Raw genomic sequence first — 26,438 nt, forward strand, 5'->3', positions numbered from 1 at the left:
AGAGTAAAGCATTTCAAGTACCACCAGCCACCTCCTCTGCTGCAGACTACTGTAATTGAAGAGATGTTCGAAAAGGGGCTGATTTCCAGCACTACTAAACTGGAATGCACACACCTAAATGAGAGAGCCACAGAGGATGGGACTCCATGTGTATATCCTGTGTTTTTTGATGAACACGGATATTCAGGCAGTAAAGTCAACTTTTCTGTGTACACATCAAAAGTGGACAGTTGGTGTCGTTTGGGCAGAACAAGAGTGACACTGGAAGTAGAAAGTGGACATGTCGCTGCAAAGGCACAAAGAGAAGAATGTGTGTCCACATTTATCTCTCAATGTGTTGGACCTTCCAGGAAAGACGACACCTCCTACGTGACCGTGACAGGGACAGGGACGTGGACTTCAGTAGTGACACTGACAACGATCTGTACAGTGAAGATATGGAGCCATGCCATTTTGAAAGTGAAAATCAAATTGGTTCAGAACAGATTAAAAAAATTGTAGAGTACTTGTGCAACTGCAAAAGACTGCCTCCCAAACTACCGGCGGAGTTGCAAAATAACGCAGCAAACATCCCACAGAAGTTCTCACCTGAGGAAACCAAGTGCCCGCACTGTCCAGGTCCTACACCACCAGACTTGTCCGAGGAGAAATGTGTCACCAAAAACGCAACAGTTTATGGCATTCTTACTGTTCAAAACGGTTTGTCTGCTGAATTACTGTTTTTATATTTTTTGAATTGACTAATAGTATACCTTTGGTCTCTGCAGGCACTCCAGTTGATAGAAGTAGGGTTCATATATACAAACAAATCCACTATATCCTGTAACAATTTATGTTTCCCTTTTAGGTGTCCATGTCTACATCAAAACGTGCCCTCTCTGCAGAACACCTGTCAGATTTCAGAATTACTTGACAGGCTTCCACAATTACAATAACAAAGTGTTTCTGACCCTTCAGTTATGTTCTTTCATGACAAATTTACTGAGGGTAATATGGTCCTTTTTTCATTCAATTAGAAACATAAAATAGCACTGATTTGTACAGTAAGTATAGAACAACTAATTGCTTGATCTTTTAACAGACCCACACAGCTATTGGAAGATTCATCAGTGCTATGGAGCATCAGCTGAATTTGACAATCCACCACAACACCATCCGGAGGGCATTTTTTCACTACTCTGCACTTACTGCTTATGAGTATGATTTCTTTTGCTACAAATGTGGCCACCATCCCCCAGTGCTAATAGCAGATGCCAACTGGAAGCTGTCTTTTGATGTGCCAGGTATGTGAGTACTTAGTAGTACACACAGAGGGCTAAAAAATACATAATTTATCTAAGATTTTTTGAGGTTTGTCGAAATGTATTTTCCACTCATAGCTGTTACTATGGAACTCAGAGTGAGAGTATCAATCTGTTTGATGCTCTAAATATCAACAGAGTGATCTTTATACATATGTATTGTTGGGTGAAGGGTTAAACACTATAATGACCTCTTTCTTTAAAAGTAATTGGGCTAAAAATCAGTTTAGACAATTCAGCTCATTTCAAAAGTATTCCTGGAAAATTGTATGACCTTACTTTTACATTTATTTTTAACTACTACTCCTCTTCTATAACTAGTGAGCACACTGAAGAGGCCAGCTATCAAAGAAGTCAAGGATGAAGATCTTTCAGTCAACATCACTGCAAAGTGGGACTGACTGGAAAAAGAAATTATAGCCAGTGGCATCTGTGAAGGTTTGTTATTGTACTACATTTCAAATCGCGACCTAGCAGTAAAGAACGAGGAATGTGACATTGAAAAAAATGAAAGTAATGATATTATTAAATTATGAAACATATCTTTCCTTCTGTTTAAGAGTTGAAAGCCCACAACCCGTATTCAGCGGAGTTGACACACTCCTCTTTTGTGCCGTGGATGGGACCAGCTACTAGAGTTGGGGATGTGCTACCGAAGACTGAGATCCTGAAAGGTTTCAACAGTAAGGCAACAACAGACCCCAAAACGCAAAAAGATCGACGCTTCAATGAGGATGAGCTTCTTCGGTTGATTGAATCAAAGAAGGTGATTTATATATTGAAATCAGTGGTAATTTATTCCGCTTATTTTCTCTTACAAATTGCTTTGTGCTGCTGCAGGTGGCGTTCATATTAACCTCCGAAATTCTACTGTGCTTATGCCACCTACAGGCAAGCAAGAGTGAGCTAATTAAAGCTTGCTCTGAGCTGGGTGTTCCCACTGAGGGATCTGAGACTGATTTGATCAACCGACTTGAGGAGATGCTCCTCTACAAGGATGTTTACCCAAAAATGTTCGCTAAGCTGCAGAAAACAGGGGGTAAGGACATAAATATATACTCATTTTTTACATCCACCTGTGTTACTTTATTTAATGGAAATGTGGTTATCACTATAACAGATTTTGATATTGCATCTTTATGTAGTGTCTTTTTGTGTTTTTCCTTTGACTTCACCTGCAAGTATACAGTTTAACAACAACTGAATATGACTGTGACAATGTTTTGCAAATTCAAATACTTGTTCTTCTATTAGTAACATCAGTTATCGTCATTTGTCTCCATCTAGGTGGTGTACTGCACATGGGCTGCTCTCACTCAGTTGTTTATTACTGCTCCCCACTTCTGTGACAGGAAAGTGCGAGGGACCACGCAGATGGTCTGTTAAGCTTTGCAAAACCACCAACCATTTACATTTCTGACATTGCTGGTCGTGTTGCAAGACACACCAACAACAGGACAAAGCAGAGATTTTTTAATCCAAATGATGGAAGACTTTGCTCGCCTACAAGTGAAAACATACAGGCAGCACAAGATAAAAGTCTTAAAGTAAATCTTCCTTGGATGAAAAATCTTTTGTACAGGAGGAATAACACGAACCCTCGAAATGATGTAAATTCTAAAGAACATTTGCAAAGGCCACATCCCATCACAGGCTCTGCTGAGCGGTACTCTTTGTATGACCGCTTCCATCAAAAAATCAAACCCAGCCGGAGGAAGTACTCCACAGCCTCAACCTTGTCCCTGATTTGTGCAGTTTTGTCAATTCCTCAGAGGCAGAACAAAAAAACAGAGAGCTGTCCTTTGACCGGTACTTCCTCTGCCAAATGAAGGAGACACATTTCTTGTTTTGTACAAGGTTGGTCTTCCATTTGCACAACAACATAAATCAAAAATTCATCAAAAAAATGGAGACACAAACCAAGGACAATCTTGAAATTGGGCCAGATGGACGGTTGAGGCTTACAAGTACAGGTAATTGTGTGACAAATTGTCATAAAGCACATACGTGTCATGGTGTGCGTGTCTTGTATCATTTATTTCCTTTTTTTTTTGTTGTTGTTGTCCTTGTCTTTCCCCTGTCTTCCAGTCAAGTTTCCCCCCCATTTGGGTCCAGACCGCTCCACATCGTGACAATATGAATGTTCATATTAAATTGTGGTAATGTTGTGTTTCTTATATCTTCAGTGGTGTCTACCCCAGGAGGAAATGTGGATGTTGAAATGCACGATGAGCAAATTGTGGCCAAAATGGGCTTCTCAATAGGGCAGTTCCTAATCCAGGAAGAGCACAAGGTAATTAAAAAAATGTGTTCAAAAATTTTATTTTTGTATGTTAAATTTTCAAATCATATCTTACATGTGTGGACTGCTGGGCATATAGTCCAATCCATTGAGTTGCTGAGCATTTGCCTGTAATCGGCCTGTGACAAATGCAAACCTACAAATTACAAAAAAAATGTCGATAAACCCATAAATTCATTCCTTAAAATGAACATAAATTATCTGAAGAACAAGATAATCTATTTTATCAGACTTTAAATATGACTTTATTTAATATTGTAGAGGTGATTCCTGCTAGGATGGGATGTTAACCCTCAACAACCTGATGCTAATGGAACAGGCCTTGTTACTTAGGATTTATACATCAAATGTAATGCATTTGTAATCTTGATGTATAACAGTGATTTCTGCTTTAATCTTTGCCCCCCTCCCTCAAAAAAGGCAAAACTGCTTGAGCTCTACAAGGCACCAGCAACAGACTATGCCATTGTTCAGGTGGAACGGGCATTAGTTTATGTGGCTGACCTTTTAGTATTTGCCCACAATCTCTCCTAGAGGATGACCTCTACACCTCGTATCCATGGCTTACAGATGATGTAAGTAGACATGAATGCATGTGATGTATCATTACACCAAAGTTTTACATAGTGACAGCTGTAGTTGTTCCTTTACAGGCAGTGAATGCAAGAGTTCTCCAGCTGACAAGACCTCTGGAGAATGTAAGTTTTATGGTAATTTGTCTTTGTTATGGATAGTGCATACAGAAACAGTGTGCCACTACCCAAAAGCCATTGCTCTTTTAACAGGTGTTTGCTTTGCAAACATTTCATTTCACGGCTTGGTGGAGGAGCTGGATCAATGGGGAATCAATCAGCTCCTGCCATTTGCATTGCATCCAGGTATGCATGTGTTTTATTTGCATATTCTTTAGCTTTATCTAAGAGGTAATTTATTATCACTAATTTATTATAACTAATAACTTTATAATTGTGACAGTGTAACAGAAGAAAACATCATTCCTTAGTCTGCAGCTGTAATTTGGTATTAAATATTTTTTATTCAAGGGCTTAAAGCAAGACTCAAAGGTTCTGTTTCCATGAGTCCTTGGCCATCAAACTCCAGAGACTGGCAATCATTTCATTCTGTGGGTGAGTACTGCTGTGAAATTGAGAGGGCTTTTTCTTAAGACTTTTCGGGGACATGCCCGTAGCCCACTGAGCCACCGTGGATAATCATAAAAAGGCTTCAGTCATATTTATTTGCATGTAGTGGACTGCACGATACTTACACTGGCCATTGTGTTGACAGGTATTTGATGGCTCAAAAAAGAAATCAGGGTCTACGATTCCCTTGAAAAGTACACCTTGATTTCTCCACCTGATATGGGCATTCTAAGGTATGTAAACACATTTATTCTAATAAACTGTGACATTATATGAAAAACATAACACTAAATGATACATCTGTTTTTAGCCTTGCATTTCAGAACATATGGAGGCTGAAGGAATGGTCCATTTCATATCCAGACCAGTGGAGACAGAGAGATGGCGTCAACTGTGGTGTCTTCGTCTGCACGGTAAGTACTGTTTTGTAAAAGGAAAAAAAAGATTTATCCTACCCCTTCTTGGTATTGTCAAATTATTAAAGGAATTACCATTGTTTTAATAGATAGTATACTTGGTTTATTACATAAATTAACTTCATGTTGTACAAACATTGGTTGTTATGTCACTCACTCAAGGCAGCTGAGCTTGATATCAAAGGGACAGACATGATGAATGAACCCTTGAACCAAGTCCAGTTGGGGCATCTCAGGATGTATCATGCAGCCTGCTTGATTGCCGATTCTGTTCCTAAGGTGATGTAAAAACCATAAGACACTAGGCAACTGATAATATTGGCAGGCTATGAAATAAGTTGCATGTAAATCTTTAACAGTTCAAATGTTCTTTTTTGTAGGGGAAGAAAGTGCGTGAGTCTTGCATGGCAGAGGCAATTCATGCCTGCAATTACTACGACAGCACTGGAAAAGAGCAGTCAAGGTACAGTAGTATCAGAGTTTAAAACAATGCACCAAGTACCAGATTCACAGCTTTGTACAGTTCAAATGTTGGTAGTGTAGGATCAATGTAGCATCTGGATCTCTGCTGTGATATCTTTTTGAAATTGTAGGCAGTTGTATCCACATGTGCAGAAGGAGGACTGGGTGAAATGCGAGACATGCAATGGCTGGCTGCACAAAGACTGTGCCTGTTATGAGCCCAGTCAGTCAGGCATTTTCACATGTGGTTGTGACCTGCCTGAGCCATATGCCTTCACCAGGTTTGACCAATCTTCATCCTTCTCCTGCTAATTTAATTAATTAAGCACCTGAATATGCATTACAGTAACTGCTGTGGGAATTTAGCTGCATCTTCTATAAAAGCTGAAGCAGGACATCATGGGGTCTTCTATAGTTTTTTTTTTTATATATATATACTGTCAAACGGCAGTACATAAACATTCTCCATCTTCCTCTATCACTTAGTACACAACATAAATGCCTCCTCTTGGTCTAAATATCAAACAACATGAAATCATGTGCTTGAATTGAACCTAACCTTGCTTTTAACTGCATGTTTTAACCATCTGAACCATTCAACCGTCATGAAATGTAACTTATAAATTAATAATAATGAACAAAGAATACAACTACCATTCTTTGACAAATGTGACATATTGCACTGTACTTTATTGCTGCTTATTTGTTTTTATGTACTTTGCAGTACTTTGACCTGCCTCAAGAACAAAGGCGTTGAGGGCCTCATTTCCAAAGGAAGAATAAAGGTTTTTGTTGTTTATTCTGGTTAATTATAAACAGTAAATGTTGAACCAGTGTTTAACAATGTAATTTTTAAAGGAACTGAAAGAAATGCTCGACAGTGGGGAGAGGAAATCCAACAGGATGTTCCTTTGGCAAAACCCTGGGGGAAACCGTGCCCTGAAAACAATTCTTAACGGAAAGCCAATATGTTTCAATGAGAAACACGTAAGTAATATTTTTTTAAAGTAATTTTTTAAAAGTGGTCATTTTGTCAGTGTATGAACGACTGTTTATTTACCCTTACTATGTCCAACAGATGAATGACCTCATTAATCTGATAAAGCCAACGCTGTCATTGGATTACAGCCTCCTCAAAAACATTGATTTTGTCATTGATGTCATGGTGCCAGAGGTAAGTTCCAATTTTAGTTGAACAAAGACATAAAGGTATCCATTACTGTAACAGTTCTACCATTCTAACAGAATTGAGCTTGAGCTTACGGTTACTTGATCACCCATAAATATAATTACATCTGTTAATTTAACATTAATAAAGCTGTTAATGTGTCCTCTTCCTTGTGTTTTTTTTTTTCCCCCTGTGTTGTCCTGAACTAAAATGTTTTCTTTTATGCAGACCACAATTGACATCCTGGTGAGTCTAGAAGGTTTTTCAAGATTTTATGCCAAGAAAATCCTCAGAACGACCATCGAGTGATCAGGTGCTGGATCAATCAAGATTCGACTGTTACTTTTGTTACTGTACTGTGGGCTACTTGTGTTGAATTTTTAATTAAACTTTTACATTTTTGTATTTCCATTTGATGTTCCTTTGTGTGATGACCCCTGCTGTTGAGGCAGCAGCCTCCTGATGTGACTTGGGTTTATGGGAGGAGTTTTGGTGTATCAGGGGCATCTGGGCCCAGTGTCCTGAGATTATAAAACCCATGATTCATTCATTGTCTCTCTCTCTTCTCCAGCAGACGTCCCATGGGGTGATGTGGCAGCTGCAGTTTAGCTCCTTATGCTCAGTTCATGCATTCATACAACATACATCTTAGACACATGCACATCGTACACTACTGATAGTACTGATGTTCACATCCCATTTATTCATTATTTTCCTCGTTTCACATTTTGTTCCTTTTGTTAATAAATCTACTTTGTTACACCTCCTTAATTCAGTGTGTCTCCCATCCTGTCATGGCCCAAAGAGCCAGGTTGTGACACTTTGTCACTCAACTCTACATTTTTTTCCTCCACTACATTTATTTGACATTAGTTTCTAGATCAAGATTTGATACAAAGGCTAATGTCACAAGCTTTTAAAATGCAACACATTGGTAAAGTTTAAACCAGTCAGGAAGACACAGACCTGCATAATCGATAGTATTACTCATACAACTATGACTAATAATTTAATCATTCTTATTATGACCTCTATTAATAGTGATAACATTGGATAGACAAATGATTATGGCTTCTCACATTTAGGCTATTCTGCTAACACAGTAAGAAAAGGGAAAATTTGTATTAAAAACAAACACTCCACAGATCACTCAACTGGTCCAAACAACAGAACAGATCACAGAGCAGCTGGTCAGGACCAGTAACTTTAGCGCCCCTAGTGGTAGGGACCACTGGTCCGTGCCAGAGACCAGCTGGTCCTGACCACAGGGATCTTTATAATCAATAATAATAACAATATTAATCATAATAATTCTGATCAAGTTTATTTTATAGACAAACTATTATGATTTTTGACATTTATCCAGCTAACAGTGCTGCCAAAATGACTTGAAAAGGGAGAAAAGACTAAAGTTACTTCACAGACCACAGGGACCACAGTGCAGCTGGTCAGGACCAGTAACTTTAGCGCCCCTAGTGGTGGTGACCACTGGTCCGTGCCAGAGACCATGGTCCCTGGACAGACCACGGAATCGGCTACAACCCCTCCTACATTTCTAACACTGCCAGCTGGGTACACACTGCCACCAACAGTAAGCAGGAAAAATGACACAATGATAATGTTTTGATGTTTAATAATAACAATTTCATTTACAGTGGCATAACTTTATTCATATATACATTTTAAAGACATTTTGTAAAACTCATAAATATTTTAATGATTACCACTAAAGATTAGTGCATTTAGGCACCTGTGTCAATTAAGTTGTATTTTGAGTTGCTGCCAGCTTTGAGTGTGCTAAAAAAAAAAAAGGGACACCGAGCATGTGGGCAAGGAAAGTTTAAAAAGTGAAAAAAAGGAAATCAAATATGAAAGCATTGAAAGCCAGCAAAAATGAAGCAAAGTAACTTGGACTCTGGAGGGTTTGAGGGAGGAACAATAAATAATGACTATAATAATTATATTTGTCAGTCACGTACAAGGTTTCTTCTCTAAGTTACAGTAGTAAGCCACAAAGTAGTCTCGCATAGCCAGACCCATTCCCACATTTTGTTTAAGTGCAGTGCCGGTGCTGGAGAAAGGCATAAGGTGTGTAGACAGGTTGCAGCAGATTATTGAAAGGCTGTGTGTTGAGTTCATAGCCACCAGAGGGAACTAAAGTACCTGTTCATGCAGCATCACTGCGATGTCTGTCTATTGTTCTTCACCATTTATAATAAGTTGGTCCAGACTGTTAAAAGCTACTTACCAGCTAGGAGCCAACCTAAAGTAAATTAAACTAGCCTAAAGGATCCACAAGTCTTACAATTATGGTTCAGAAGCCCAGAGCTGGAGAGGTAACATGAGGCAACATCGAGCTACTTTCAGCAGGTGCAAAACCAGAATATTACACAGTTTCACAATTTGACATAATGCGATATTTCACATTTACAGGCATTAAACACAACTGACAATACAACCCAGTATATAATTTGTTCAACACAGCATGCCGACAGCATGCTCAACTCCCCATCTGCATGTGTGGCGATGGCGAATGGTTAAGTTGGAGGGCACTAATCGAAACAAGCTGACAACACCAGCATAGGAATTTCACCTCAGGACTGATGTTACCTCAGATCAATAACTAATGAGGCATTCAGGTTCATTATACAAAGAGTCACAAGATACAGTTCCATCCATCAGTAATTCTTTGTCAATAATATTCCAAAATGATCAATCACAAAAACAAAATGCTAATAAAAGGGCCAGCAAACACACCTTCCAAACATTCAGTAGGGGAGGGCAGGGGAATTATTCAAACCTGAGGTTGGGGGTGGGCCAAGAGTGCTTCAGCGATGGCGTGGGCCAGTGTGGAAGTTAGCACTGCAGGTTCCCTTGTCAAAAAGCCTATGGGATTTGTCCATTGAATTTTAGATTATTGTAGAAAAAAGCTCCATGGCAAACAAAAGTTTATGACCAACATGTTTTGATCAAGCAAGATAATCTTCACAGATTTTCCGGTTATGGAAGCATAGGGAACAGACGCATGGTGCCGTGCTCCGCTTACTAGCTCACTGAAATTAGCCTTCTGCTGATTTTTCACCAAGTCAACTCGACGCCAACCGTGCTTTAATAAGTGGAAACACTGAAAACGAGACTATGCCACCGAAAAAGAACGACGGAAATAAAGATGAGAAGAACAAGTAAGTGCCATCACCGGGTGCTAGCAGCAGAGATGGCGGGCTAGCTAACCAGCCTCCGCCGCCTCCACAGCACGCGCCTCAGTGGTTCATTTCTGAGATGGAGAAAGGAATAAAGAGGATCGAGTCCATGATTGAAGGACGTTTAAATAGGCTTTCTGAAACGATGGAAAAGATCGCCAAAGACAACGAAGCTATTGGACACAGAGTAAAGAGCATCGAGGGGAAGCAATGTGAGTTTGATGACTCGCTAGCTGCCATGCAGCGTGAGCTGGATGACTACAAAAAAACTACGGACGGCGAACTGAGTGACCTGAGGGAACAGCTGGACGACCAAGAGAACCGAGCCCGTAGGAAGAACCTGAGGCTGGTCGGCTTTCCAGAAGGAGTGGAGTGGAAGGACACAGTGGCATTTATACAAGAATGGCTACCAAAGATGCTTGACTTAGATGGGGAAATCTTTGAAATGGAGCGTGCTCACAGGTCTCTGCAACAACGCCCAGCAGATGGCGCCAGACCCCGCGCCATTGTGATCCGGCTGCTCCGCTTCTCTGACACGGTCAAGATCATCGAGGCGGCCCGGAACAAAAGTTCACTACAATATGGCAACTCGACCATAATGATATTCAGAGATATGTCAACAGCCCTGTACAAGAAGAGGAAAGCTTTTGCGCCACTGAAAAGGAAACTCAAAGAAAAGAACAGGGGGGTTGGGGCATTTGTGCTTTAAATTATGTTTACAAAATGTTCAGAATCACTATAGTTAAGGTAGACATGCTTTATGCTGTTATAACTGCCAGTTAACGTGGTCCTCCTCTGATAAACCAAATAGACCACTGCCCTTATTACCTCACTCTATCATTTTGCTCTAATTGTTATTTTTTATTTTTCATTTTCTCGTTACATTGACATGATTTTCAACCATCTTTAAATATCACTCATTTGAGATAGACTGACTCCTAACTCTGCTGTGGCCCATCTTTACGCACAGGGCGCGTTTATAGTAATCTGTTCACCTGGTCGAAGCAGAGCAATATTCGGACATAATAACAGCGAATTAACGAGCAGTCTATCGGGTACACGTAGCGCTTTCCTTTTTCTCCTCTCATCTGATTACAGAGGCCATGGTTATTATTTATAATGCAACTATAGGATGACTCGGTATTATAAGCATCACTCTTTGTTTTCATTACACAGGGTCTTATGGACCAGAGGGCAGTTTGTTCAGTTACCAATAATAGTTTAATAACCAAAGGATCTGTTAACTACAAGCTTTGGGCTCTGTGGTTTTACGTGTGTTTGTGTAGTTTGAAGTCCCCCAGTCCTGGAAGGCCCTCCACGGTGTTGTTATGAGGAGTTGTTCCATAGTATAATATGCTTACATAGTTCCCTCACCTTAAATGGTTGTAATTTTCTGTTGTGAACTTGGCTTAATGGCTAATAGATTACTTAATTTTTAAGGAGGTTAGGCACCGTTTAATGATGCAGCAATATAGATTACAGCTGCATTAAAAAAACGTCAGGAAGATTAGAGGTTCAGCACTTCCAGTTGGGGAGGGAGTGGGGCAAGAGAGGGGATCGGGGGGTTCAGTAGGATTTTTTTCCCGTTTAGTCTCTTTTTGTTTTTCTCTTCTACACTCTTACTCTGCGTACAAGACATAGAAATGTATCTCTTAGATAAGACAATAGCCTGGATTTATCGCCCTAACTGTTTCTGGATCTTACGTCGCCTTATAGGAGAAATAGATTTTTAAAAATGACAGCGGTAGCTTTTAAGTATTTGACATGGAATACTAATGGCATTAATGACTTGTCAAAACGTAGAAAGGTACTTAACTTCCTTAGGAATCATAAAATAGATATAGCTCTACTACAGGAGACTCATCTAACCGATGCTGAGCATGCTAGACTAACGCCGGATTTCCACTGGATGCGTGTCCGTTGCGGAACGGCAGCGCTGGTTATCCGCTGCGTGCTCCGCCGTCCATCAATACCCACCGGCTGCGTTTGCTGTGCGGTGCGGTGCAGCTCCGCCGGAAGACATCTCGGTGCACTGCCATGATTAATATCTCCTCGTCCATGGTGTTCACGGGGTGAAATGACGTCTGAAAACCTCTGACCTGTTGACTTCAGGCTTGCCTCTGCCCATTATGTAGTTTTTAAGGTGTAGTGCAGGGAAATATGATCCGCCGTGAACACTGTGTGTTTTATTTTGAAAATTAACCGGATGTTTTATCATGTTTCTGTGCACGACTTCCTGCCCCGCACAATCTGCTCTGTGCTGAATTGCTGCGTTGTGTTCCGGCGTCCAGCAAAAATAGAAGTCCTGCGTATCTGTTCCGGAGGGCTTCGGAGTGCCGGAGCTGAGACGGAGCCGGAACACAGCACAGCCGCAGCCGGTGGAAACACACACATTGACTAGAATGGAATCCTATCGGCTCCGCTGCCGTGCCGGAGCGGAGACGCAACCAACACGCATCTGGTGGAAATTGGCCTTAACACGCCAATGGCAAGGACAGACCTTTTACGCCTCCTTCACATCCCAATCTCGAGGTGTCGCCACACTGATAGGTAAAAATGTCCCCCTACAATTAGATAATGTTGAGAAAGACAAACAGGGCAGATACTTGATACTTAAAGGCTCCCTATCAGGTGAATCTATCACGCTAGTTAATATTTATGGCCCAAACTACAACTGCCCTAAATTTTATCAAAGTTTGTTTTTCACACTAACTTGTCATGCTAGTGAACTTGTCATAGGTGGTGATATGAATTTAGTTCTGGATCCATCCAAAGATCGGTCATCCTCTAACCCCAAAACTCTGTCCCAAGCAGCTAAGACTCTTAAAAAAGAAATAGCAGATTTCAAACTTGTAGATGTCTGGAGAGAAAAACATAAGTCAGTATGTGAGTATTCCTTCTACTCACACGCTCATAAAAGCTACTCCAGAATTGATATTTTTCTTACTCATGCTGACAGATTCCACCTTATATCCTCATGTGAATATCTAGCTATGACTCACTCGGACCATGCTCCTCTCATGCTCCAGATGGCTCAAAAGAACGCTACTAGTAGTTACAGACTTTGGCGATTCCCCACACATCTACTTAACGACGTAGATTATGTTAAACTTATTAGTAACAAAATGGACAGTTTTATTAGCATTAATAGAGGGACTGCCTCGCCAGCGGCTGTGTGGGAATCCTTAAAAGCTTACGTGAGAGGTGAGACTATAAGATATACATCATGGGAAAAAAAACAATACATGCTGAAGACCAAAACACTTGAATTAGAGATTAGAAATCTCGAAAAGGAACATTCTCAAACTCATAGTGAAACGACTTTAGATCTTCTAAACATCAAAAGGACTGAATATAATCTGCTAACCACTAGGGTGATTGAGAATGCCATGGCTAGAACGAAACAACAGTACTACGAACATGGGGATAAAAGTGGTAAATTATTAGCCTGGCAGATCCGAAATGAAGAAAACTCTAGATGCATCCCCTCAGTTAAGTCCAGGGATGACGCCACAATAGTCCATGACCCCAAACGTATTAATGACATTTTTAAGGATTTCTATATTGACTTGTATTCCTCTCAGGGGGTCGATACTCATAAACTGATTAACTTCTTAGAGGGGCTGGATGTTCCGGGGGTGGAGGTGGGGACACGGGAGAGCCTAGAGGCAGATATTACTAAACAGGAGGTTTTGAATGCAATTGGTAAGCTTTCAGCAGGAAAATCCCCGGGGCCAGATGGGTTCTCTATGGACTTTTATATAGCATTTGCATCTAATCTAATAACACCGCTAATGGATATGTTCAAACACTCACTTGAAATACATCAACTACCTAAAACTTTAGAACAGGCTCTGATTACTGTCCTGCTAAAACCTGGCAAGGACACAAAACTCTGTGGTTCCTATAGGCCCATAGCTCTTCTCTCATCAGAATATAAGGTATTCACCAAGGTCATAGCTACCAGGCTGGAGAAAGTGATACCTGACCTTATATATAAAGATCAGACTGGCTTCATTCAGAATCGCTTTTCCTCTGATAATATTCGTAGGTTCCTCAATGTAATTTGCTGTGCCAAAAACATCAACACGCCGGCCGTTGCCCTTTCATTAGATGCTGAAAAGGCTTTCGACCGTTTAGAATGGCCTTATCTCTTTGCAGTTTTAGAAAAAATGAATTTTGGTCCAAATTTGATACAAATGATAAAAATACTCTATCTCAATCCATCAGCAATGATTCGAACAAATGCTGACATCTCATCGCTTTTTCCCCTGTCACGCGGCACTCGCCAGGGCTGTCCCCTGTCCCCGCTCCTCTTCTCATCGGCAGTTGAGCCACTCGCAATTGTTATTAGAGCACATCCAGTAATAGAGGGCGTCATGGTTGAGGACAAGAAGCACATAATTTCGCTTTATGCTGACGACATTATGCTGTATCTGACTAATATGGAGACGTCACTCCCTGCCCTCTGCACCCTGTTAGAGGAATATAGCTGCATCTCTGGGTACAAGATAAATAAACAGAAAAGTGTGATGATGCCTCTTAACCCAGCTGCTCAAGGATTATCAAGGGGAGACATTCCCTTTCATTGGGACCCCTGTAAGCTTTGTTATCTTGGTCTGCAAATATCCAACCAGCTACATCAGCTTTACTCTCTCAACTATGAATCTCTGTTTAAAAAAGTTGAAGCAGATCTGGATAGATGAAGTCTCTTCCTATATCCCTAACTGGAAGAATAAATTGTATTAAAATGAATATTTTACCCAAATTTCTTTACTTGTTTCAAGCACTGCCAACACTAATTCCAGAAACTTTCTTTAAAAACCTGGACAGACTGATATCTAGATTTCTGTGGAATGGTAAAACTCCCAGAGTCAAGCTCAAAACCTTCTGTCGGCCCACTGAACAGGGAGGACTAAATTTACCAGATTTTCAGTTATACTATTTGGCGGCTCAATCCAGAGCTATCTGGATTTGGATTAAAGACTTAGAGCACCCTCCAGCTTGGAAACAGATCGAACAGTCCCATACAGCGGAAGCATTGTCTAGCATTCCATTTATTAACTCTTATCACAAGCAAAAACATGTATCTCCAAATCCAATAATAAAACTTACATCAAAAATCTTGGATGAAATTAGAGCAAAGTTCCATAGTGTCCGTGCACTGTACAGTTCTACTCCATTTCATTTTAATCCGGTTCTACCTGGGGTATTGAGAGACGGCATTACTAGAGACTGGTATAACAGAGGTATATATGCACTTTTGGACACTTATATGAGCACAATAATCTGAGATCCTTTGAGCAACTGAGGCTCTCTTTCGGGCTCCCCTCTGCACATTTTTTTAAATACTTACAAGTCAGAGATTTTATTAGGGTACAGCAGGGTGGAAAACTTATCCCCTTAGAGGATTTTGAGATAGACAGTATGATGCGAAGGCTTTTTATGCTATGCTTATAACAGACTAATGAGCCTGGCAGAAAATAAAGCTTTTAATGCAAAACTTAAGTGGGAAACAGACACTGATTCTGCCTTCGAGGACTTTGAATGGAAGGAGATTTGTAGTAGCTCTCAATCATTCTCCTATAACAGCCGACACAGACTATTACAGTTTAATCTTATACATAGGGTTTATTTGACTCCTCATCGTCTCCATAAGATAAGTAGTAACTATTCTGAGTACTGCCCTAGGTGTAAGACTGAAACAGGATCCCTTCTCCACATGTTCTGGACGTGTAGATGTTTGGAGCAGTACTGGAGATCTATCTTGGACATTGTTAAAGGAATTGTGGGGGTGGAAATCCCGGCCAATCCACGGCTGACACTATTGGGGGACCTGTCGGTTTTACCAATTAATATGAGAGTCAACACTCGTTTTATCAGATTAGCCTCAATTGCAGCTAACAAATGTATAGCTATCAACTGGAAAAGCGAGGATCCCCCTGGTGTTTCTTTGTGGCTTAAAGAGCTCTCGTCATACTTGCCATCAGAAAAGATCATGTTTAATCTCAGGAAAAAACCATTAGTCTTTGATAAATGTTGGGGAGGATTTGTAACCTTTTTACATAATAGAGCTGCTCCTATGGGTGACGTACATGGTCGGAATTGAAATAGGGCTTGATTCTGGAATTCACTCAATGTTTGGGTAAATAGCCCAAAAGGTTAGGTGTAATGTAACATTATGTGTGAGAATGATATAACCTTATCCAAGCCTCCTGCTGTTATTTCTATTTCCTGTACCAACCTCTGTATGTTTTGTTTTGTTTTACCTCTGTAATGCACTTTCTACGGATGTGAGTATGGGTTATTACTGTTGTTGTAGCTTAATTTGTTTTAGTGTTGTTTTATTTTTTGTTATTTTATTTTTTGGGGGGGGGGGTGTACTAATACCTAATGTTAATGGTATTGACTCTGAAATATTGTACTTTGTTTGAAAAATTTCAATAAATAAATTGTTCAAAAAAAAAAAAAAAGATAATCTTCACAAATGAACACCACTTTCAGGATTTTTGAAGCCTAAATTCAATTCCTAACAGTAAAAAGCTAACATTAGGCTATAAATGAACTACACTACAATTTCATTATAATTCCTACGATAACAAGGCTGTCAAGCCATGTTCAGCATGATGACATTCTGTAGTTTCCTTTAGCCATTTGTTAGCAACCACCTTTTTTAAGACACATAAAAGCTTAAAAAATCATCAGTAGGATATTTATAGACATGTTATTTAGTAAAACAAATCATAAAAGTCTATTAAGTTTGTGTTAAAACCGGATGACACAAAATCTTTATGCGCATAAACCCTATTTCTAAGAGGATGTTGTAATGCCATGGAAGATGTCAGCTACATGCATGAGATCAACACGCCTGCTAACATGAAGTCATCATAACAAAGTTTCCCTAGCAGCTGAGGGATAAATGGAGAACTGCTGCCAGTGATTTTTTAAGAGAAACATAATCAAGAAGCTGATTTTAAAGATATGGATAGGTGGATTTCTTGGAAAAGCAGGTGAGGATTGCAACCAATCTAATATTTGAAGATATCAAAGACACTCCAACAAAGAGCAAAGACCTAAGGAGGTCAAAGCATAGCCTCAACCAAAAATAAAATGACACTACTGTGATGGAAAAATGATAAAGGAACTGAGGAAAAAAGAGTTTACCTGCTGCAAAGAGCTGTTTGTTCTTCAACATGGTAGAAGTAGAAGAAGTAGGTCATGGTGGTTCGCAACCACATGCTTTCCAGACTACACCAGAAATATTGGACTCCTGGTGCCACTGTGTCGATGAGAAAGATTGTGTCAAAATGTGTTCTATGTCGGCATATAAATGCTACTCCTGGACAACAGCAGGTGGTAGATTTGCCCATGGATAAAGTCTCTCCTGATAAACACCTTTCACATATGTTGGAGTCGGCTATTTTGGACCCTTTGCACTGAAGTGTGGAAGGAGTGCTGTGAAGCGCTACTACGTTATTTTCACTTGTTTAGCTGTAAAAGCAATTCACATCCAAGTGACATCATCACTTGACACAGACTCTTTCATCAATGCCCTTTGGTGTTTTACAGCCAGACCTGGTCAAGTCAAAGAACTACGATCTGACAACGGCACTAACTTTGTGGGAGCTCAGCGTATATTGAGGGAGGCAATTGAAAGCTGGAATCAAAGTGAGATCCATAACTCACTGTTCCAGAAAGGAATCGAGTGGATCTTTTGTGCCCCTGCTGGCTCTCACCATGGAGGTGTATGGGACAAACTAATCAGATGAGTGTAAAAGGTTCTCGGTTCCACTCTCAATGTGCAAAATCTTGATGAGGAGGGTCTCCACACAGTTTCATGTAAAGTTGAGGCTGTCCTTACCAGTACTTTAGGTCAAGTCCAAGACTGTCTTTCTGAGCAGGCCCATCAACAAAGTCTGCCTTCTTCGGAAGATGTTTTACAATGGCAAACTGACTTGATTTTGTTTTGACCTTGCCCCTTGCACACATTCAAATACACAGACTGCAAACTTTACTTATTTAGAGTGGCGCTGAAGAAGGAAGATCTGTATTAATATTGAAACATACTGTGTTTGTCATGTATAAATGTGTATTTAACCCCTGTTGTTTATTATTTGTTTAGGCTGCATGTCTTCTTTTGGCCACTTTCACTTTTCGTAGTTGCAGTTGGCACAGGGGTGTGATTTCAAATTAATTAACTCTTAGACAAAGAGGATGAGTTTTTGGCTCCGATATTTTCTGTTGACCATAATATCACGTTACATAATATTTCTTTTTATCTTGTTATCCCATTTGTTTGTTTGACAAACAACCATAAAATGCATCTCTGGACTTCAGCATGAATTTCTTTGAATGAGTCACAGTCACAAGCCTACTTATACTGGTAGTTGCTACAATACTGTTTGTGACTAAACATCTCATACAGCCAGCCTAATCTAGGCCTAATTTAGGCAATAACCCACCAAGTGAAGAGGTAAAAATCGATGTCTGAAGCTGGGCCAGAAGACTCTGGACCTCGCCCTCAACACCTTTGTCTGAACTTGTCTTTTTCCCAAAAAAGTATCTTGTAATCAAAAACAGTATGCAGATTGTGGAGATTCCAGTGAACCTCCACCTGTTTTCCTTTGTCCTTCCCACTTTGACCAGAACCTAATGGTGTATTACCCAGACATGTTGGAACATCATTCCTTATCCCTCCGTACATACTGGTGTCCAGGTTGGCCTGGCCATGACTCCTTACATAATGGTGTACTGCATAACAGTGAAACAGGTGCATCTAACTTGTCCTTCCAATATGCTCGGCCATAATCCTACTCTATTTTTTAAAAACATTTAGTCACAGTGATATACATTCAATACGTGACTAGATGTGCGATTGAGTACATTAATTCAACCATATATTCCATACCTAATTAAAATATATAGATGAGTACCAGCTGATTAATACTTAATCACATTTTGTAGTTAAAGCTCATTTTACACAACAAAAGAAGTAAGCTAGTCTGGTGTAAAATCACACCGTCTCCCTCCAACTCTCTGGCTGATTCCGGTTCACCAACTGCCTGGTGCGAGCGGAGAAGGACGCCAAATTGCTTTCCCACTTCCATGTCTTAAAAAATCAAGACTCACCATGAACTAATATTTAGATCTCCCATGCTGCAGATCTTATAATTAATTTAAATAAATCTGAAATGTGATTTGGTGTTGCACATGCCTTGTGCCAAGAGCTCAGAGAAGGAGAGGAGGAGCGCAAAGCTACAGCCGCTGTAGGCATCTGTTCTCTGGGATTCTTAGAGAATATTTAGTGCTTTTTTAGAGGATGATTTTAAGTATAAGTACGTGACTGGTTAATGAAATCACAGCAGTTTTCTCATGTACATAAACTGCATTGTTTACAAATTCTTGAGTGGTGGATTTCATTTTTAAAAACTTGACTTTAATTTTATGCCTGAACCAACAGGAAATAAAGAACTTAGCTGAGGCTCAAAATTTCCTAGGGGAGAACCCCAAGACCCTCACACTTAACATGTGTCCCCCACAATGTTTAGACAAAATGACAGCCTTGTCTGCATCTCTGTATGGGGATTATAAATATGTAAGTAAGAAAAACCTGTCACTGTATATTGATAATTGATAAATATGAGAGAGGTGCCCCCTTTTTTATTTTTTGGTTGAGGACCTGCCTTCAAAAATGTTGCACAGGGACCAACAAGCTCCACTTACAGTAGTAAACACACCTGTCAACTAAAAAAGATCTTTACACGGAAAAAAAGCCTAATGCTATGCCAGCCTGAGCTAAGATTTCTCCAAATAGCTATTATAACACATCTGACCGCACCTGTTTCCAGTAAATATCACACATCCTGAATTCACTTGAAATCAGAGGCATTTTGATGCCTCCACTTTCAAGAATGTCTTTATCACTTCAGCACTGAGGTGCAGATATTAAAATTATGAGATGTGAGCCGCGGCATAATGTTGACCAGTAGATCGGCGAAAAATAAAATAATATTCCACAGAGAGAGATATAAAGGTAAAATGTAAAGGTGGGACTGAAGAGCTCAGAGAGCAGAACATAACAAGAGTAAAAATACAAATGCATTTACATTCAGCAGCAGTGCTTCAGTGGTGGAAAGTTACTGCACTGTACTGAAGTCCAATCCTGAGGTACCTGCATTTTACTTACAAGACCTATTTCCATTATAAGCCACTCTATAGGCCTATTTCTACTCCACTACATTATAGAAACATGTTGTACTCTTTACTAAGCTACATTTATCTGATAACTTTAGTTACTCTGCAGATTCAGATTAATAATACAAATTATGAGGAATACATTATGATGAAAAATTTTATTGATCCTTTGGTAAAAAACACAAAATACCCAGCAGTATACAGAATTATGCCACCTTAACCAGTTGCAACATATAAGTGATGTACACAGTAATGCATCAATAAGTATAATTCATGATGTAATAAATATTATTCTGAACTGGTCATTTTTACAATGAGTACTTTTTGTACTTTAAGTTTATCCTGAGGCTAATATTTTTGTACCTTTAAGATGTTGATGGCAAGACTTTTACTTATTACAGTGTACTTATACACTGGCATTTCTAGTTTCACTTCAGTAAAATATCAGAGTACTTCCTCCATCACTGCAGAGCTCAGCCAAAAACAACCAGACAGCAGCAGAGTGGATTCAGGACCACTTCTCTGAGTGAGTCCAGTGAAAACACCAGTCAAAGCTGTAAAACCTAAACAACATAAATCAATATGTAAAATATGAGTAGATATAAAAATACAATTTTACAAGAGCAATTCTAGTCAAAATCACAAGATAAGCAATAAATGTACATGAGTGATGTTAGGACATCTCAAGTAAAGTGACACAATGGTGTGTTTATTAACAGGAAACAAATTATACTGTATGTAGAAGTAAAATGATAGAATAACAGTACACACCAGAATAGTACATAATTAATAATAGCAACTATTATTTGTCAGTAATAATATAGAAATACAGTATAACAGAAAACATGTGGAGGTATATCTAAAAGGTCAGCTGTGTCTGTTACATCTGGAAGTATTTTAATAATAATCTTAATTCATTTCATTTTTTTACATTATCCAACCCCAATGACACACACACCCACACACGCACTCTCAGATTCAGTTTCCGCTTTGGATAAAAAGTTGTCTGTCTCTATGTGTCAGCCCTGCGTTAGTCTGGCAACCTGTCCAAGGTGTACCCTACTACTTGCTCAATGTCAGCTCTGATAGGCTCCAACCCCCCCGGATATTAGGATATTAGTGAATGAATGATGCTCTTTCTGTCTTCACCTCCCTCTCTGGATAATATGGCATCTCCAGGATAGCTTTGTTTTTCTCTGATGGCTGCAGACCTTTGCACAGTGAGACATGGATCTTCTGCCATGAGTCCATCTCTGAGCTCCAAAGAGCAGCTCTGGCTCTGATGAACTGTGAGACTTCGGTCTCACTGCCTTTGGCCAGACTGATACTGTCTTTACAGATGAAGACAATATCCATGCCGAGGAAGAGAGCATTGAGCCCAATGAGACCAGCCCTGGCTGACTTGGAGAGGGCAAGAGACCCTTTGACAGTTGCCTGTCCAATATCTGGGATTTCTGAAGCCACCCTGGGCACATTACGTAATGCTTGTCCTTCCTGCACCGCCACTAAGCCAGCCCTCATAGCCTGCTCTTTACTTTTTTTTAATGTCTGTAAAGCTGAGACATCTGTAACAAGTGAGCCAATACTGCGTCTAACTGACACAGGTTTACTCAACAAACTGAGAACCTTGAGATATTGTACATTCAATGGAATGTTAGCAGCTGGTTGAGCAGACACCTCCTCCAGACAATCCTGGAGACTCTGCACATCCTCCATAAACCTCTGGAAGACTTCACCAGCTTCCTTTTGATGTTTATGGTTTACCACAATCTCTGTGGCGGTGGTAACAACACTGTTGACTCCGCTGGTTATTCCCAGTGCTGTCCCACCTATTATCAGACCTAGAGACACTCCGGCTGTTACAGGAATTAATGCCAAACCAATGATGGAAAGCACACCTCCAACTGCACCCACTGAGCTGCCTACCACACTGGAGATCTTTGCCCCCTTATTCATGCTGTCCAGCTGAACAGCGTTCTCCTCCAGGTCTTTAAGAAACTTCAGCATCCGGGGTTGTCGCTTGGTGAACTCATCGATGAAGCGACAACATGATACTTCCTGGAACAAGAAGTTTGTCCTGAAGTGCTGGTCCATCCTTTGAAAAACAAAAAAGGACAAATAGAAAACATAAAAAGAGGTATTTCAAAGACCAGCCTGTTACAGGGGTCAGTCTACTAATTTATGCACTGAAGTCACTGCAAACAGTGCTGACAAAATATTTGACCAAACCAAACCAAACATGGTTTACACTTACCTGATTCTATCAAGCTGATTAATGTGACAAAGCATCCGCTCTATGTCATCTTCACACAAATGTGCATTGAGGTCTACCACAGTTTCTGTGTTCCTCTTCAGGCGAAAGTCACTGAGGAAGCTTTGAAAGACAAATTTACTTTTAAATTCCACAGAAGGGTCTGTTTACTTTCTTTTACAGGGATGTGTCTAATATCAATAAAAACAAAATGTGCATATTGTTGTAAAGAAATGCCAGTTTACCTTTTCTCTAACTTCTTGCAGATTGTCTTGGTGGTCTGAATGTATCTGTCCAGCTGATATGACAGCACTTCCACATTCTGCAGTTTGGGAAGGAAGAAGACACTTGCATCTCTTTTAAATTGAAGGAGGAGAGGGCAGATTAGCCGTGCAGCAATGATGACAACCTGAACATGTTCAGGGCTGATCCCTTCTGGCAGATGTAACACCTGGTTCTCCTTCATGAACACATGAAGCGAGGTGACCACCAGTTTCTCCACTGCATCCAGGAAGCAGTCGAGCTTCTTCAGACCCCTCAGAATGTCTTTCAGCACAGCAGTCAAATTTAGTTGGCTGATGTCTTTTTTAAGTCTTGTCAACTCTCTCTTCCTTGCATCCATCCATTCAGGGAGCCTCTCACAGAATCCTCTCACTGTGTCAATGTGGCTGAGAGTATTGCTGACGTATTGGCACAAGGCCTTCTCCAGGTTCTCTCTGTAACATAAAACAACAATAGAAAAATAAAACACTCATCCTAAATTTCATGTTGGGTTTGTGTCTGCGACCATCAAGTATTTTATTTTGTAGGCTTATGTACCTTTGGTTTGCTTTCTTTCCCTTTCCTTTCTCTCTATTTTTAATTTTTAGAACCCTGATTTCTTTCTCTCAGGGAAACACATGACAGTGTATGTTGGTGCTCCAGCAGCATACTCAGTCAGTCTCTCACTTGGCTTTAGCTATGTTTAGAGACGAATCCTTGTGCAGGGGCTGACTAAACCATTTTGTGCCTTGAAGGGGTGAGACGGAGCTTCCACTATTTTATTCTTAATTCAGAGCTCAGTCTTTTAACCAATAGATTCAGCCAATTTTCATTTAGTCAAGGCACTGATTACTTAAAATTGAACTACAAACAAATCCAATCTTTTCATTGAGCCCAAGTAGCCACCCCTAGCGCTGCCCCTGTCCCCCACTAAGACACCCCTGTGTCAAACCCTCTCCCTTGACCAACATATCAAACACATCACCAAAAGAGCCTTCTTCCATCTCAGAAACATTGCATGTCTCTGTCCATCCTTCTCCTTTTCATCCACGCATTCATCACTTCCAGATTGGACTATTGCAATTGTCTCCTCTACTGTTTGTTAGCCAAAACACTCCCTCCCTACCTTGGCCTGCTCTCCCTCCCTCACTCAAGACATCAGAGACTCCTCCTCACTCTCGACCTTCAACCCATTGCTGCTGTACCTAAGAGACTGAACAACAAAGACTGCCCGAAACTAACCTCAAGTGGCTCAAAGAAACACAACGACAGTCGTTCACTGGTAACCACACATTATGCCTAACGACTGTTGCTCACCAGTGGCCCCACTCACTCCTAACGACCGTCGTTCACTAGTGTGACTCACCTGACCCAAACAATGGTCCAGTGAAACTCCACTAACGAAGTATTGTCTTTTGAGGGTGGTGGGTGTACACCTCCACAGAGATTAAAAACCTGAGTCTTACTCCACTGTTTGTCAGACTAGTGAGGACTAGTCAGACTGATGCGTTGAGAACTGATGAAGCCGCTTGGATAAGAGGCGAAACGTCTTCTAGACAAAATCAAAGTCCAGTTGCCTACGATTTAATTGTTGCCAGAATTTCGTTTTCACAGTCTTGTTAAAGCACCAGTGTGTAAAATGGGTTGAAAACAGTGACATCAGTGGTCAAATTCTAGATTGCAGGGCTCACTCGCTCACCCCTCCCGTCGGGTAAATGACAAAAAGCCTTGCGCACGAGTTTTTCAGGAGTAGTTCTATCTAGCGATGAGGTGAATGTTTATTTAGAAATCTAAGCCATGTTACGATATTGTAATGAATCCCTCACAAGCAGGAGACCAGAGGAGTGTTCGGGAAAAAGGCCAGTTTATTTGAGCACTCCAAAAACTCTGGTAACACTCCAGGGGGTAAAAGACTCCGTCCCAAACTCTGACTCTTCTGGCGTAACAGACACACTCCATAACTTTACACACATACTCGTTTACAATACTGAGTGGGGACCCCCCTCCCCTCTCTGCTCCGCCAATCTCCAGCCCGCACACTGACTGACAGCGTAGCTGGTAAACAGAGCTCAGCTGTTTATTTAGCCTAGCGATATCTCCGGACTATAGTAGCTGCAATGGCCGACTTTGAACGCGATTTTGAAGAGTTTCTTGTAGCAGACACAGACCCAGAGCCATACCTGTTTGAGCCGGAGCATACAGATGAGGAACTCCATGTGTTTGATGCTGAGCGGGCAAGAAGAGAGGCTGAATGCACAGAATGGGATTTGGTGCTACTGCTACCATCGTTGGGAGATATATCACCAGGAGGAAAAGCGCCGCAGAGAGTGCATCACAAGGAGTGAAGCTGCGTCTTCTTTTCCTCGCAGATGATGGTTCGGGTTCATTCTCTCCTGTTGCGTGGTAAGTGTGGTCCATTTGCAAACTTTTTAACTAAAAAAACTTTTCACTACTCTCTATCCACGAACTACTAACAGTCTCTGCTGTTTCCTCCTTCTTCTTCTTTCCTTCCGCTGTCTTCGTTGGTTCATTTATACACGCGAAACGCGTTCTCTGGCTGGCTGGATTGTCCGCTAGGGCTGCCTTACATACATGGCAGCGCAAGATGGCGACCTCTCTAAAGCAAGGCCCTTGCTATATATATATATATATATATATATATATATATATATAAAAGCATAATTATAAGGCTACGAAAACCAAACGAATTTTATTTTATAGCGATTATACACTTGTATAAACATATTAATGGGTAGAATATTCAGATTCAGATTGACAATAAACCATGCCAAATATTACACACTGGCCCTTTAAAAACACAACAAATCTAACAATGACATCTTTAACTTACATTTCCATGTCTCCACTCATCAGTAAAGGCTACTGTTCCATCAGCTTTACTGCGTAAAGTTCTGAAGAAACTATTATGAGCAGCCTCGGCTAAGTTTCTACTGTAAATGGCTGCTAGGTCATAACACATCAAACCACACCCATTTCCAGTAAATGCCAAACACCCAGGCTGGACTTCACCTGAAATCCAGTCTGTTTTGATGCCTCCACTCTGAACAATGTCCATCACCTCTTGACTGAGGCACAGGTTAACACCATTTTCTGGGATTTTTAGACTTGATTTGATAGGACAGTGTTTGTGAGAGAGAGATTACACCCAAATTAAATAAAAAATGTACACACAACAATAAATAGACTTTTTTTAAATGTAATTATTTATTTGTGAAAGAATAATGTGCAGATTGAATTATACATATGAATAATGCAGAATCATATAGATTGTACATAATGTATTTTGCATTCAGTTTTTATATGGCAGTAATTGCAGCTCTAGAATAAACAGTGATTATGTTTTTCAGTTACATTTATCATTAGATTAAACACTAAATCACACATATAATGCATTATGTTTTGAAACAAGTTTAGCAAAAGGTTCATAAATTCAAAACTCAGAACTATAACTATAATATTATTACTTTCAATAATGTTGTTGTAAGCTACTGTTATTACCTGCATCTCTCTCTCTCTCTCTCTCTGTCTCTCTCTGTCTCTCTGTCTCTGTCTCTCTCTCTCTCTCTCTCTCTCTCTCTCTCTCTCTCATTGTGTCATGCGGATTACTGTTAATTTATTATGCTGATCTGTTCTGTACGACATCTATTGCACGTCTGTCCATCCTGGAAGAGGGATCCCTCCTCAGTTGCTCTTCCTGAGGTTTCTACCGTTTTTTTTCCC

The 26,438-nt window shown here is 40.3% G+C and overlaps 1 protein-coding gene and 2 long non-coding RNA genes across 3 annotated transcripts; 2 read left to right on the forward strand and 1 right to left on the reverse strand.

Moving 5' to 3' along the window:
* Positions 1-3,511: 3,511 nt before the first annotated feature.
* Positions 3,512-4,703, forward strand: LOC117267731 (uncharacterized). Its single transcript, XR_013488019.1, has 5 exons — positions 3,512-3,594; positions 4,024-4,178; positions 4,257-4,301; positions 4,389-4,481; positions 4,647-4,703. It is a non-coding gene; the product is annotated as an uncharacterized LOC117267731 (long non-coding RNA).
* A 1,665-nt stretch (positions 4,704-6,368) lies between these two features.
* LOC144458588 (uncharacterized) lies at positions 6,369-7,544 on the forward strand. Its single transcript, XR_013487974.1, has 4 exons — positions 6,369-6,610; positions 6,702-6,797; positions 7,020-7,104; positions 7,366-7,544. It is a non-coding gene; the product is annotated as an uncharacterized LOC144458588 (long non-coding RNA).
* A 13,757-nt stretch (positions 7,545-21,301) lies between these two features.
* Positions 21,302-25,653, reverse strand: LOC117268304 (uncharacterized). The gene is made up of 4 exons (XM_078161654.1): positions 25,549-25,653; positions 22,682-23,152; positions 22,440-22,559; positions 21,302-22,280 (listed from the first exon to the last, which is right to left on the reverse strand). Exons 1-4 carry the CDS (start codon positions 25,566-25,568, stop codon positions 21,302-21,304), a joined length of 1,590 nt encoding a protein of 529 aa, XP_078017780.1. The 5' UTR covers positions 25,569-25,653.
* Positions 25,654-26,438: the final 785 nt, after the last annotated feature.

The sequence above is a fragment of the Epinephelus lanceolatus genome, chromosome 18, assembly GCF_041903045.1.
Source record: "Epinephelus lanceolatus isolate andai-2023 chromosome 18, ASM4190304v1, whole genome shotgun sequence".
In the NCBI taxonomy this organism is placed as follows: domain Eukaryota; kingdom Metazoa; phylum Chordata; class Actinopteri; order Perciformes; family Serranidae; genus Epinephelus; species Epinephelus lanceolatus.